The following is a 16,218-nucleotide window of genomic DNA, read 5'->3' on the forward strand; positions in this document are numbered from 1 at the left end:
CCATACATCATTGTTTTAGTTTTTGGCATTGTCAGTGACAGCGTGACTTGTGATCTTAGGTTTCTGGCCGTTTCATACACTTTGATCATATCCCTTATATAGGCAGGGGATTTATTGTGTTCAGCCTTAAAGGTGTGGGTCAGAACCTTGTACTGCACCCTGTATTTCACTGGCAACCAGTGGTTAAAAGATCAGTGATACTGAACATGTATCAGTGATACCGACTTATAAGTTCTTAGAGAAACAACATGACTTTCTCGATTATCTGGCCCCGTGTTCACAAAACATTTTTCGGTCTTAGCTAAGTTTGAGTTTGAAATTTTGATATCAATTTTTTAAAACTTCAAGGTTAAATTCCAACTGAGACTGACCATCGATACTGAATGTAGGGATAACGCATGCTTTTTTCTGAAGATGTTATAACACGAAATGAACATGCGCTGACGACATTCTAGCATAAAGCGCGAAAAAAATCCAATAAATGAATACATTCTCCCTCAATATCATTAAGTTTCCATGAAATGCGCGGGAATATCCGAGTTTTTTTTTCACGTTGGCGTCATTTCTATTTGAATTATCCGTTTTTGGGCCGTAATACGTCTATGATTTGCCACGGAACGCGCATATATGAAAAAGGTGTTATAACAGCACGCGAGCGCGAGAATCTCTGTTAACACACGTTTCCTCGCCTGTTAAAACACCCCCGAAAAGTGACAATAACAGCTGTTTTATACAGGAATAGCCATTTGAAAATAGATATTAACTTTACTTTTAGTTATCAAATTCAGCTGAGACTAAAGATGTGCTGTGAACACGGGGACAGTACAGGTCTGTAGGACGACGGTCTAGATAGCCGGAACAGGTACCTTACTGCTGCTATCTCTATATTCGTTCAACTGCTATATGGAGTAAATAGGGTTTTCGCGTAGGATATCGACCAAGTACGAAGGTGTTTCTGTCTAGAAATGACCAGTTCACGAACATTTCATGAAGCTCATGAACATGTCATTTTACACAGAACTGTCGATGTACGATGCTGACACCCATCTTACACACTGTCGAACTACCATTCAGACTAGAAGCCAACGAAACCTTCTAACGCACATAAAGTATGTATCCTTAACTTTTTGCCGGATATATTTTTTGCCATTCCTCACCACAAACCCTTTCAGCGGGAGATAACAATTCGTCGAATTTGCTTGTTTTAATTAACTGTAAGGTGTGTTTTCACCTTGATTATACACCACCATTTCTTGGAAACCTTCGTGCTGTCTTATAAACGCGGATGTTTTCTACAAGGTGCAGTATTTATTAAGTTTTACGTGTTTTAAGGACAATATTAGTTAATCTTATCTATAGTTTTGCGAAAAAAGATCGTTTAAAACCTTCATAGAAATAATTAAAATGTATGAGAAAATAGGTCTTTGTGTCACTGGATTAGCTTTAATCTTGAATATAGTGGGTGTGGCTATCCCGTACTGGTTCTATTCCGGGAGTATACAGGGTGTACCAGGGACAAGTATCTACTTTGGACTGTGGAAAAGCTGTGTGGCCAATATCCAACTTTCCATATCATCGATAATGCCTCAGAGCGTCCATGGCCCTGTGATTTCGATGTGCAATTCAGTTGATGATATAGAAGGGTTTCTACTGCGTAAGTACAAATGTTGTTGTTTTTTTATTTTAAAAAATGCTCGAGGTCACGCTAACGCGTGCTTGTCTTTCATTATTCAAACTGGAGTCTGCGTTTCCAAGTGGTTTAGGCAACTGTCTTCGAATCGCTTGCCATGGACTCAAGTCTTGGCTCGTATGAAAAATGTCATCCAGCTGGATTACGGAATTCAGTAACTCTACCCAGGTACCCGCTGGTGGCTTAATTGGATGGACGGATAGCTCAGTGATTTGCACACTGGCCTTCCAATCCTGAGGTCGGGGGTTCGATCCCCGGCAGCTACTCGGGAATATTCAGAAACGCTTTTCAGTGTTTCCCACCCAACTAGAGGTGTACTGGTCAGGAACCCAGGCAATCCTTGTGTGTATCAGTGCTGTACACTGGGCACGTTGAAGAACCAGGCTGTCTATTCGCAACGAGCTTGGCTAAGTTAGCCGGACAAGCCTGTATCTGATTTCTGATCTCCCTGTCGTGGGGGCTTTGTCTCACTCTGTCCGTCTAGTCAGATCACTCTGTGTCTGTACTGGTAGAGGATGAATTATGCGCCCTGTATGGCTCCATTTGAACTATGTAAAGCGCCTTTGAACGTGAAATTGATCATGAAAAGGGCGCTATATAAATCTGGTATAATAATAATAATAATAATAATAATAATTAATGCCCAGAAGCACCATTAAAGGCTGGAAAATTGTGCAGTTTATGATCGTCTAAGTGTGAAATTAAACCCAGCACAAATCAAAAACGGTTATAGCCCTCCAGGGTTGTGTAATAAAGGATGTGTGAACTACAAAATTAGAAAAGTCCTCGTCAAGTTATTATTTCATGCACATGTCTCTTTAAAACGTGCATGTTTTAATTCAAGATTTCATTTATGAAAAATATAACTAAAATTTTCCCTTTCTCCTTTACGAACTTAGACGAACATTTCAGAGCGCCTGACACATACATTGGCGGTTATAGCTTCAGATGGTTTCATGGTGTGTCACTCTGAATTGCGTCCTGATGAAAGTGGCGGCATTTTTAGGTCCACTATTCGGAGAATAGGGGGGCTATACTACTCGCCCCGGCGTCGGCTTCGGCGTCGGCGTGACCCTTCTTAGTTAAAGTTTTTCGGCAACCTTTGTTTTTCTGTCATATCTTTGTTACTATTGCTTATGTCTTACTGTAACTTCACATAAACATTGTCCAGTATACAAACAATGTATGTGTAGGGGCTGAGCCCATTATACCCCAGGTCAAGGTCACCAAGCTGTTATACTTAGGCTATTTTTAAGGTTAAAGTTTTTCGGCAACCTTTGTTTTTCTGTCATATCTTTTTTACTATTGCTTATATCTTACTGTAACTTCACATAATCATTGTCCAGTATACAATCAATGTATTGTAGGGGCCGAGCCCATTATACCCAAGGTCAAGGTCACCAAGTTGTTATACTTAGGTTATCTTTAAGGTTAATGTTTTCGGCAACCTTTGTTTTTCTGTCATATCTTTGTTACTATTGCTTATATCTTACTGTAACTTCACATAAACACTGTCCAGCATACAAACAATGTATGTGCAGGGGCTGAGCTCATTATACCCAAGGTCAAGGTCACCAAGTTGTTATACTTAGGTTATTTTTAAGATTAAAATTTTTCGGCAACCTTTGTTTTTCTGTCATATCTTTGTTACTTTTGCTTATATCATACTGTAAGTTCAAATAAAAACTGTCCAGCATACAAACAAAGTATGTGCAGGGGCTGGGCCCATTATACCAAAGGTCAAGGTCACCAAGGAGATATACTTGGAATTATTTTCATGTTAATTTTTTTCGAAAGCTACGTTTATAGACATATCTTTGATACTTTCAAAGATAAGGACTTGAAATTAAAAGTATTTGTTAATAATCATCTGCATGTGTGGCTACATACCCCATAACTATAATTGTGTTTTTGACAGAATTATGCCCCTTTTGTACATAAACTTTTTTTGCAATCTTCGTTTTCTGGATATTACTTTAATGCAATATAAGATAAAGACTTGAAACTTAAAACGCATCTTTATCATCATCATCTGCATGTGTGGTAACAATCCCCATAACTCTGATTTGTGTTTTTGACCGGATTATGCCCCTTTTATACTTACATTTTTTACAAACGTTTTTTGGACATAACTTTGGTACTATATAAGATAATAACTTGAAACTCAAAATATATCTTTATCATCATCATCTGCATATGTTGTAACAATCCTAATGACTCAGATTTGTGTATTTGATGGAATTATGCCCCTTGATGTATCTTCCTTTTAAAGTAGAGTTCTCTTATTCAGACATATATTACTGTCAAATCCCCGAATAGTGGAGCGCACTGTCTTACGGACAGCTCTTGTTTAAGTAGCTTTTAATGTTTATCAATCAATAATTCAAAACAAATGTGCATTTAAACGTCTGTATATCTATTGTCCAAAGTTGAACATCACAAAATCTTAATGTAGGTGTTACAGCCTTACAATACCTGGACCCAGTTGTTCGAACCTTTAACAGGCGATTAAGCTTACGATCGATTACTACTTTTTACGTTATATTTCAACATTTTGATATACTTAGAAAAAACAAATGTAAATAAGTTTAGGATTATGAACACCAAAATGTCTTTACAGTAAATCAAAATTTCGCATAGTTTCTATAGTTTCCCATCAAGACTTTGAAACAAAATTTAACCAGCGGTTAGCGGTTAGTTTTTGACAGTCGGTTAAAGTTTCGAACAACTGGGCCATGGTCAAGTGTCGAGTCAGAAAGTTTCTTTTCAGGAAACTTGAATTTGTCAAATGCATGGACTAAATATCGGGCGCTTTGGTCATAGTGTCATATCAGTAAATAAATTGTGAATGTTTCTTTTGTAACTAATTGCTCCACTCATATCAAATATGTATAAATATCGATCAGCTCACATGTTTCAAGTTACAAGATCAGCTAAATGCTAAGATACTGTTGTCGTCGTGATCTCTTGAACTTTAAAGGCGCACGTTAGAATTCGGGGCGAATTTTTTCCCAATAATGTATTGTTCCTTCCAGCATCAGTGTCTGTATGAAACAAGAGGACCATGATGGTCCTGAATCGCTCACCTGTCCCAACATGACCCAGTTTTGAACTGAGTATGACGTCATTTTTTTCTATTATTTGACATAGTGACCCAGTTTTTGACCTCATGTGACCCAGTTTTGAACCTGACCTAGATATAATCAAGATGAACATTCTGACCAACTTTCATACAGATCCCATGAAAAATATGGCCTCTAGAGAGGTCACAAGGTTTTTTCATTATTTGACCTACTGACCTAGTTATTGATGGCACGTGACCCAGTTTCAAACTTGACCTAGATATCATCAAGACGAACATTCTGACCAATTTTCATGAAGATCCATTCAAAAGTATAGCCTCCAGAGAGGTCACAAGGTTTTTTATTTTTAGACCTAATGACCTAGTTTTTGACCGCAGCTAACCAAGTTCGAACTTGACCTAGATATCATCAAGATGAACATTCAGACCAACTTTCATACAGATCCCATGAAAAATATGGCCTCTAGAGAGGTCACAAGGTTTTTCTATATTTGACCTACTGACCTAGTTTCTGATGGCACGTGACCCAGTTTCGAACTTGACCTAGATATCATCAAGATGAACATTCAGACCAATTTTCATGAAGATCTTGTGAAAAATATGGCATCTAGAGAGGTCACAAGGTTTTTCTATTTTTAGACCTACTGACCTAGTTTTTAACCACAGTTGACCCAGTTTCGAACTTGACCTATATATCATCAAGATGAACATTCAGACTAACCTTCATACAGATCCCATGAAAAATATGGCCTCTAGAGAGGTCACAAGGTTTTTTTATTATTTGACCTACTGACCTAGTTTCTGATGGCATGTGACCCAGTTTCGAACTTGACCTAGATATCATCAAGATGAACATTCAGACTAACCTTCATACAGATCCCATGAAAAATATGGCCTCTAGAGAGGTCACAAGGTTTTTTCATTATTTGACCTACTGACCTAGTTTCTGATGGCACGTGACCCAGTTTCGAACTTGACCTAGATATCATCAAGGTGAACATTCAGACTAATTTTCATGAAGATCCATTCAAAAGTATGGCCCCTAGAGAGGTCACAAGGTTTTTCTATTTTTAGACCTAATGACCTAGTTTTTAACCGCAGCTGACCCAATTTCGAACTTGACCTAGACATCATCAAAATAAACATTCAGACCAACTTTCATACAGATCCAATGAAAAATATGGCCTTTAGAGAGGTCACAAGGTTTTTCTATTATTTGAACTACTGACCTACTTTTTGAAGGCACGTGACCCAGTTTCAAACTTGACCTAGATATCATCAAGGTGAACATTTTGACCAATTTTCATGAAGATCTTTTGAAAAATATGGCCTCTAGAGAGGTCACAAGGTTTTTCTATTTTTAGACCTACTGACCTAGTTTTTGACCGCAGTTGACCCAGTTTCGAACTTGACCTAGATATCATCAAGATGAACATTCTGACCAACTTTCATAAAGATCCCATGAAAAATGTGACCTCTAGAGTGGTCACAAGCAAAAGTTTACGCACGGACGGACGGACGACGGACGCTGCGCGATCACAAAAGCTCACACTGTCACTTTGTGACATGTGAGCTAAAAACAAAAATGCCGTTTTCAAGGGCAGATAACTCTTTCAATACCGGTGACCTATGGTTTTTATTGTATTTTTTTTTTTTTTTTTTTTTTGATGATTGTCCTTCAATATCCACAAGTTTGAAGAAATTCTATTATTGGAAAAAATTTCGCCCATCTCATATACTGAGGGAATTCTAGCGTACTCCTTTAACCGGAACAGGGGTTCATGAATAATAAACAGGTTTATTATACACAAAATGCAACATATAACCCAATATTTAAAAATAAATCAGATAGATATTGACATTAGATGACAAAAGTTATAAACAAATATTACATTTAGTTGATATTGTAATGTTTATGATATAAAATTCGGCTAAATTTATTCTGTTTATGTAAAATTTCATTTGCGTGACTAACGCTTTTGCTACTTAGTTGACCATATACAATAGTGTTTTGACAAATAGTGCCTAAAATATACGGTATCACTTTGTGTCTTCTTTCTATTGCAATTAATAACCATTAAAAGCATTTCATAAATTTCGAAAAAAATAATATAAATCTGGAGCCATAACAGTCTTAATGAATTAATTATTTTAGTCTATCAGTTCGAAGTATTGTTCCTTCGAACATCAATGTCTGTATAAGGAAACAAACATGTACAAAATTAAGTATTCAATATTTTTCAGCATCTGAATTCAAAGCGACTCGCGCTCTTGAGATATTGGCCATCCTTGCAACAGCAGCGACCGCAGTTGTCGTCTGCTTGAAGATGTTTGTTAGGAAGAACGACAACCGTCTGCTGTATGCTGCTTCGCCGATTCAATTTATTGCAGGTAGGTCGCTACACAAATATAACAAAAGCTTCAAATTGTTCGCGTTGTCGTGTTGGCATCCCAGCCAATACGCGTGACACGACAAAAAAATTCTATCGTGTTGTCGCCGAAAGTTATCGCGTTCAGGTTCCGGAGAGTGAACACTCGACAACAAGAGGACATGGCAAAGTAGAATTTTGTCGCGCTGTTTTTGGTTGCGGGTTTATCCCGCTACCAAAGTTAAGTGTATTTCTGACAATCATGTAGCATCTTTATTTGATTCCAAATCACATCCAAAGGAATTTGTTCATGTGCTACACGCTGAAATGTTACAAAATGCGTTTTATGATCGTCACCTATGCTCAATACATGGTAAAATGCTAAAAAACATTGGCTAAACTTAACCTGGGGCGGAGGAGAATGGGGTATGTTGGGGTCCGAACCCCAAGGGTCTGTGGTTTTATATTTGCTTAGTTGTTGGTCAAGGACGGTTGATTTTAGCCGAAGTCGCTTGATATTAACAACTATGTATTTGATTCACTATTACAATACATATTAAAACCTTTACATGTTTACTGCATTTCACCAATGATGTGAACCATAAAAAATATAAAGACAACGGTAATCCCCGAACAGAAGCGAACAATGACCGTCAGATAACCCTCGATTGCCTAGTGGTAGAGCGTCCGCTTCGAATGCGCGTGGTCGTGTCATACCGACCGCGTCATACCAAAGACGTGAAAATGGTACCAAAAGCTCCCTTGCTTGGCGCACAGCATTAAAAGGGAAACTAGCTTCTTCTCTCATACCCTCGTGGCGATGGATTTTATCAGGAATGAGGTGTCGAGAGTGAGAAATAGAAATATAAGTTGTAGAACTTGTTTCACAATCGACTTGAAATAAATTAGAATAAACTAGATAACCTTTCTCCAAGTTATATATAAATTATTCGAAAGTATAGTTCATGATCGGTTGTCTTCTTGGACATCAGACAGCAATATCTCCTTTCTAAACTGTCAACAGAACGCGTACCAAATACATTCTGGCGCAATTACAGCTTCCTGTAAGCTCCAGGAGTCTATATATACCATAATACTGAACTAAACTCAAAAGTGTATGTAGTTTTTCTTGACACTAAAAAGGCTTTTGACACTGTCTGGTTAACTGGAGTCTTTTACAAGTTGTCTAAGCTTAGTGTACAGGGAAAAATTTGGACCCTACTCTTTGATGCCCATACAAATATGTCCATCTTTGTCGTAGCAAACGGTTTACAGTCAGATTTCTTTCAAGTTCAACAAGAAATTCGACAGGGAGGAGTAATTTTCACCTGGAAATATAACTTGTATATTGACGGCCTTCTCGAAGAACTAGAGAAAAGTGGTCTCGGCACATTTATTCTAGATACCATAATAGGAAACGCTACATTAGCAGACGATATTGCCCTATCAGCAATAAACCCTGTAAACTTGACTTTACATATACATATACATGTATGCATAGATACATAATTAACCCATCAAAAAGTTATGTGGATACTTTTGGAGATCATTCAAGAATTAGAACTACAATGACCTTGTAGGGTTCAGAAAAAAATGAGGTTGTTCAGAATGACAAATATGTCGGTATTTACCTGAATAGCAAAATGACTGACAGAGATAAGGTTAACAGTCAAATCGTCACTTTTCTCCGTATTTTAACGCTCGCCTTTCTTTGTATATATGTAGAAACTGTGAGCAACACAAAGTTTTTGTTCCAGTCATAATCGATATTTTTGTCAAGTACGAATTATTCGAATATATAATAAATTATGTACAATTAAAACAAGAGATCACAGAGTGATCTTGGCGCCCACCATTGAGTCATTTTTGAATATTCAAAATTTCAAAAAAACTAGCTCAAAATCCCAAAAGTAGGTAACTATGTCAGAATCCAGGTCATCACAGTCCTTGGATTCAGTGAGCTCTAATACCAGTTGGTAATTTTGACTCCATACAAGGTACTTACAAACTAAATATCAAAGAGATTGGTCAATATATGAATGTGCTATGAGCAAAGCACAAATATGTCTCTGGGTCAAAATTAGGGTCAAAGTTCATTTCGGTACACAAAACTGTGCATGTGGTCCATGCATGTGGTCCAAATTTGAAAGCTGTAGCTTGAGAAATGTGAAAGTAGGTCACTAGATCAATTTCAAGGTCAAAGTTCATTTCGGTATATAAAACTATGCATGCGCTTCAAGTTTGAAGGCTGTAGCTTGAGAAATGTGAAAGTAGGTACTAGGTAAAATCAAGGTCAAATTTCAATTCAGAACACAAAACTATGCATGTGGTCCAAATTTGAAGCCTGTAGCTTGAGAAATGTGAAAGTAGGTCACTAGGTCAATCTCAAGGTCAAAGTTCATTTCAGTACACAAAACTATGCATGTGGTCCAAACAACTTGAATCATTATCTCATTAGTGCCTGCAGACTTTATGACCTTTCTACAGGTAAGGCCATAAAAACCATTTAACTACTTGGAGGGCCATTGGATATAAAATTATTTTAGAAATCAAAATAAACAAAGGGCCATAATTCACTCAAAAATTGTTGAACCAGTCTGATTTTTAGGAAGACACAACTAAGGTACCAATACATCATTCTGACAAAGTTTGGTCAAGATCCCCCAGTAGTATCTGAGGAGATGCGATAACGAGAAATTGTTAACGGACGGACGGACGGACCACGGACGCAGAGTGATTTGCCCACCATCTGATGATGGTGGGCTAAAAATTCTAAAGAAAGGTGGAAATTAATATGTAAATATGTTATCCATAATTCGGAAGTATAGAAATGGAAAGAAAGAATGAATACCGACGATGACTTTGTTAGATTTCGCCTCTTACATACGAACACTGAAAGAGCCATTTTATGGTACTGTACACTGGATTCTGAGTCATTTTTAAAAGCATTTCAAACAAGTAAATTATGGTCTGACACAAGCCACGAAGAAATATTTATCTGCGATTCTTGTGGAAATTTATGTAATAACAAGCTAGTGCATATAGCAATTGACTGTGATAAGATGAAACATAAACGAGATGAATTCTTTTGCAATATATACTTTAGTTTTGGCGATAATATATTGCATGAATCATTGAATGACGCCAATGACACAAAATTTCAAAAGCTCATTGGTAGACACTTGTTATCAATTACTTGTAAAAACGTTCATAAGCATTTTTTTTGTCATTCGATCTATTGTTTCGTGTATGCATTTTACTTGCAAAGATGATTAATTTATAAAATAATTTAATTAGTAAGTGACCAGATGCAATTATTGCATCATGCATATGCTGTAATGAATCGTGACCATGTTTGATATAAGTTGTACACCTTTTTTTCTCTCTCTCTCTCTCTATATATAAACAAGATAATTTTGATTTAAAGCAAAAACCTTAATACTTCTATTATTGTTGCAGGTTTGCTTATGATAATCGGCGCAATCGTCTTCGTGGCTGATAATAAAGCGAAAAAAGCAATCGATTCTGGATTCAACACAGATATAAAACCCCATGCTGCGTTTGGCCTCTGTATTGTATCAGGGATCCTAAGTTTTGTTGCTGCAGTGCTATATTTTCTCGCCGCTAGGACGATTCCAGGTCTTCGGTAAAGATGGGAATTACTTATCTGGAGGTCTAACTGTAAAATTCTCAGTTAGAACAAGGAATGATATTGATTTATTTTATCAGTAGGATACGAATGTAAGAAGCGACAACTCATACTCACTCTTTAAGGCATGTTGTTTAAACCTTGATGAAAAGCGACCTAGATTTAAACCATATATGTCAGTAAGGTTCTGACTATTGACAATAATTAACAAATACTAATTGAATGGGATAAGGCTGTGACTTTATTATTATAATATCATTACAGAAAATTAATAAAATATCATGGCATATTGTATGAAATATAAGTATCATGAAATGAAGTAGCTAAAATGCATAGAAGCAAAACAGACCATGCTAAAGCTACATGTATCATGAAAAGCACACATGCACTAGACAACGAATTTACAACATGATGATTTTATTGGAGAGGTCTATCAAGACCTCTCCATAGTGTTGGCTTTCAAACTAGGAGGATTTAGACTAATCTACTAATTTTACGGCGTTAGACTTCACTTTCTATCGCAAATTACGGTGAGCCAGTCTGAAATGGCCCAATGCGCTTGCGCACAAGTTAAAGTTTTGAAATCTTCTAAGACGAAAATAATAAAGAAATCTATGTAATACTATTGTTACAAATGTTGGAAACGGTTCAGTTTATATATTCACTATTCTTTGTTCGCATTATTCACTATTCTTTGTTCGCAGTATTCAAAGATATGTATATGCATTTAATCACTTTAAAATATATTTCGTTCAATTGAATAAATTTATTGTTTAACTGGCGGTTCGTTTGCCCCGTTCGTTTGGGCCACGGAAGATCTGCCGGAATAAGAAGAGCTCTTCCGAGATGTTCGATTTTTAGCAGATCTTCTGTGTCTTCCACCCGATAGTCGGAAGAGGTAGCAGAGATGTTAATCACGTGATCAAAACAAGGCAGCAATTCGACATATAAAACTTACAAACTGAGTAATAAACTAGAACAAATAAAATGTTTAGAATTTCTTTTTCAAATAACACATTAACAATAAAAATATCTGAAAAAAAAGAATGATATATATTTTCATTCCGGCAGATGTCCGTTCGATTGGAATTTTCTTCCAAGCTTTTCTAAAGCTTCTCGGAAGCTATTCTCTTGGGCCCAAACGAACAGGACAGTTGACAAACAAGCTTGTCATGTGAGATTCTCGCAAAAATGGTAAGATGCCAATCTGGCAGCTTTCACCAGGGGGCCAAGTTCGGAATTAGATCCAAAGACTTCAGTGTACAATTATTGCAGTGGTAGCTTTTGTACATTTTTAAATGAAATTCAGTAACTAGGAAATGCATTGGGTCTACAGTCCCCGGATTGGCGAAGGCTGATCATATCCTGAAGATGACTTCTTGATTTTGAGATCATTAGGTCGTGGTAACAGTGACCTGGACCAGGAAAACTGTTTCCAGACTATAAACAAAGAAAGCTTGGGCCTAGGATCTCTAAACTTGATACGAAGACAGAATGATGACCCCTAATTGGTCACAGTGATCTGCATCAGGGAAAACGTTTTTCGTATATAGCACAACCTATCATATAACCAGAGACACAGATAACAATTGTTATCTATGTCCCTGATAAAACTTTAAAAGGAGCAATACTGGACCTCTCCTAGGTTTCGTTTTTAAAAGAATCCTTTTTTTGGAACTGCTTAAACGACAGCCCGTTTATTGACATTTTTACATGTAGACATGCATTTTTGTAACAGTTCATACTTTTCAAAGAAAAGAAAACAAAAGCTGTATTCATATTCTTCTACGTTTCATGTCAGAAGTGTCTAACAGTACACGTATTTTAGAAAGTCTTTTAGAACGTATGTACATACATTTTTGTTTTCAAGAAACTCGGTAAGTATTAAAATATCGGTATATAAGATATTCCACATGTTCAGATGTTTCATTCTTCTTTCACTCAAAAAAATGTGATTATCTATATATACAGTATGAAATTGTGTTTAATAGTAGATTAATGTCATTATACTCCTTAAGTTCTATTTTATAACCAATCATTATGCTTTTTAAATTTTTAAAGGATTTATTTATTCCACATTTTCTAAAAGTTGTGTCAATTTTAGACACGAATGAATCTAAGTATTTGCAACTGAGGAAGAAATGGTCACAGTCTTCGAATTCGTTGCAAAATTTGCAACAAGGATTACTTACAATGTTCTGTGTACGGCTTTATATTTGAATTGTTTTATTTCGTTGTCAACATTACATTTGTTCAAAATATAGTAAAATGAATTCCAGTTAATTTCACAGGACCCAGTATTTATGTATATATGGTTTTGTAAATTTTGAAGAAACAAAGATATCATATATATCCTTGTTCGTACTACGGTTTCTTCGAGAAGTTTGCCTTTGATACGAATATCGTAATATGTTTTAGTATTAATATGTTATAACATATTATGTTTCCATGCATTGGCCAATGATTGTTTAATGATATTAATTTCTGCGATCTATTTTTGCTTACTGGCTAATTTTGGGCAGATAAAATTGGGATATATTTCGCCATTGTTTGAAATACAAATGTAATGTCATTTGCAAAAATCAAATCAGAGTCTATTCACGCTTTGAAAATCAGGCACTTTCCTTTATGTTTAATTAATCTGTTTCCCCAGATAAGTTGCTTGCGAATGTCATAAAATCTGTGTACTTTCTCTGTTTTATCCACATCGTTTTGTTTTATTTATATCCAAGTTTCAATTAATTTTTTTATAAAATAATGGGATTTTCAAGTTTACGTTTGGAAGGCTTGTAACTGAATCTATGTTAGTATTGAATATAAGAAGATTTTTACCATACTGGTTTAAGAAAAACGATGGTATTACTAATTTGCATTTTCTGTTGTTTTTCAGTTTTTAACCATTTAACTGTTATGGTTTTAAAAAAGGAGTAAATATCGACCCTATCTAACCCTCCATCTAATCTGTGACATAGAAATTTAAAGAACATTGTGTTGAATTCACTGAAGATTGTTTGAGATGGAACTGTATTTTGTAGTAAATATGTTATTTTTGGTAACAAGATAGACTTAATTATCTTTTTAAAAGAAGCCTACTTGTTTCTGATGACCTTAAATTATACTATGCTTATGTACACAATATGCACAAAGTGTGTTGAGGGCCACCAAATATTTTATCAAATAAAATTTGCCAATAAAACTGTACGTTGAATATCATATCCGCTTAAATGAAAACAGTATCCAAACACTAATAATATCAGATTGTTCGCCAATTTACTTTCAAAAATGAGAATAAAAGCTACATTCTACTATATTTGATACGTGCTATTTCTTTTATTTGTACTTAATCCACCGAAAGCCAATGTTTCCAATAGGCCAACTATGCAGCAGTCACTCTATCCCTAATGAATGTTTTGGTCCAACCCTAGACATGTCAGGCAGATATCTTGATAAATCACGTAGTGGACAATCCAGCCATTCACTATGTTTAAATATATTATTATTATTATTGTTATTATTATTTTACCAGATTTATATAGCGCCCTTTTCATGATAAACACGTTCAAAGGCGCTTTTCATATAGCAAAGGCAGCCACACAGGGCGCGAAATTCATACTCTACTAGTACAGACACAGAGCGATCTGACCAGAGGGACAGAGTGAGATAAAGCCCCCAAAACAGACAGAGAGAACAGAGAGAGATACAGGCATGTCCGGCTAACTTAGCCTAGCTCTTTGCGAATAGACAGTCTGGTTCTTTCACGTGCCCGGTGTATAGAACCGATACAAGCGATACCGTTTTTCCTGGGAAGAACCAGTGCAGCCCTAGTCAGGTGGGAAACACTCAAGAGCATCTCAGAATTTCCAGTTCCTGGACCGGGATTCGAACCCCGGACCTTTGGATTGGCAATCGAGCGTGTTACCACTAGACCACAGGCCCACCTACTTTCATAGATCAACCCGTAATTTTACTTAATAGCTTTTGCTTACCCTTATAGGAAAGCTTCCTCTTGATTTAACCAGTCTAAGATGAAAAAACTCAACCGAGACCATCCCATTTCGCGACTCCTAGTATACCCCTATTACAAGAGGATGTAGAAGCTGCATACACGAACATCTAAACAAAAGAAAATCAAATATCTGATTTGTTTATCTATTTTGTTGGGTTAAACGTCGCACAATCAAACACCTTACGAATAGAAATACAAATGTACTGTACTGTTATTGAGGACTTCGTTCTTACGATAAAAGCACAAAACTAATAGCCCTCAGTAAGATATTTATGCAGATAAAATACTAAAATATTAAAGCAATACACGCACAACTAAACCATTGATAATACATTTCGGAGTTACTTTCCTACGTTATTCTTATTACATGTAAACAAAGGAAGCATCTAGCACAGAAATCACAGCCAGAGTCGCAGTTCGAAACCAAATTTAGTACAACATATGACGTTCAATTCAACCAATCTCACCTTAAAATCCGCTTTTACAACAGACTAGTCACTAGACTGATAATAACTATATTTCTATATTTTTCCCTTTTTGACAAATTCAATTTCATAGAGACAAAAGCCAGTCTATTCTAGACATTTTCACACATAAAATTGTAAAAAGATATATCATAGTCTAGGAGCTAGTCTACAGCCACAAGACAGTTTAATAACAGTGGTCATATCGTATATGGTACAGAAAAATGGACCAACATTTAGCTTTTACCTGCCCACTTCAGATCCAAAGAACATATTCTTAATACTTAACCAAACACAAGCGTAAATTTAAATGTCCACGATATGTTTGTCTTTACCCATTGCTCGAAAGAACTTTCGTTTCAATATCTGCTAAAATAAATATAAAACAAATCAACATATTGTACTGTTGTATACTAAACTAAATTAATGTATTAATTTAAATAATTACATGCGCGGATACAAGGCGGGATGGGGTGAGTCAGGGGGTCCCCCTGGAAGATCCTAGGTGAGCACATAAAAATGTGAAAATAAGGGGTATATTGTATATAAAATTGCAGTGGAAAAGTTATTCTTAAATGCTCCTAAAATGCCTCAGAATGCAGGAAATGAAGTGCTGAATTTCAAAATTTTCAGAGGGGCATGCCCCCGGACCCCTACCCCCCCACAACCCTGTACTTATAAACGGCTAGCATTGTCTGTCATAGTAAGGTTTCGGTCGGACCCCCCCCCCCCCCCCCCACCCCAATGAGAAAATTGGCTGGATTCGCGCATGAATTGCTCGTTTTGGAAGGTCAACATAAAATGCCTAGTTTAATTATCGTCATAATTATCATTATCATCACTTTTACTTTAGCGTTTAAAAAATAATTAATAAATAATGTAAACAAGTCATCATCATCATCATCATCGTCGTCGTCGTCATCATCATCATCATCATCATCATCATCAGAATACCATC

The 16,218-nt window shown here is 36.2% G+C and overlaps 2 protein-coding genes across 3 annotated transcripts in view; both read left to right on the top strand.

Moving 5' to 3' along the window:
• LOC123546591 (microspherule protein 1-like) overlaps positions 1 to 16,218 on the top strand; it is a 247,089-nt gene that overhangs the window by 146,996 nt on the left and 83,875 nt on the right. The window lies entirely within an intron of this gene.
• LOC123547775 (uncharacterized) lies at positions 676 to 11,608 on the top strand. Its single transcript, XM_045335030.2, has 3 exons — positions 676 to 1,654; positions 7,017 to 7,163; positions 10,601 to 11,608. Exons 1-3 carry the CDS (start codon positions 1,405 to 1,407, stop codon positions 10,789 to 10,791), a joined length of 588 nt encoding a protein of 195 aa, XP_045190965.2. The 5' UTR covers positions 676 to 1,404; the 3' UTR covers positions 10,792 to 11,608.

This window comes from Mercenaria mercenaria, chromosome 9 (genome assembly GCF_021730395.1).
Source record: "Mercenaria mercenaria strain notata chromosome 9, MADL_Memer_1, whole genome shotgun sequence".
Taxonomy (NCBI): domain Eukaryota; kingdom Metazoa; phylum Mollusca; class Bivalvia; order Venerida; family Veneridae; genus Mercenaria; species Mercenaria mercenaria.

Excerpts from the sequence above, each read along its gene's own strand:
- LOC123547775 (XM_045335030.2), top strand. The coding sequence starts at position 1,405 with ATGTATGAGAAAATAGGTCTTTGTGTCACTGGATTAGCTTTAATCTTG. Across the intron at positions 1,655-7,016 it reads TATAGAAGGGTTTCTACTGC|CATCTGAATTCAAAGCGACT; the intron begins GTAAGTACAAAT and ends AATATTTTTCAG. Across the intron at positions 7,164-10,600 it reads GCCGATTCAATTTATTGCAG|GTTTGCTTATGATAATCGGC; the intron begins GTAGGTCGCTAC and ends TTATTGTTGCAG.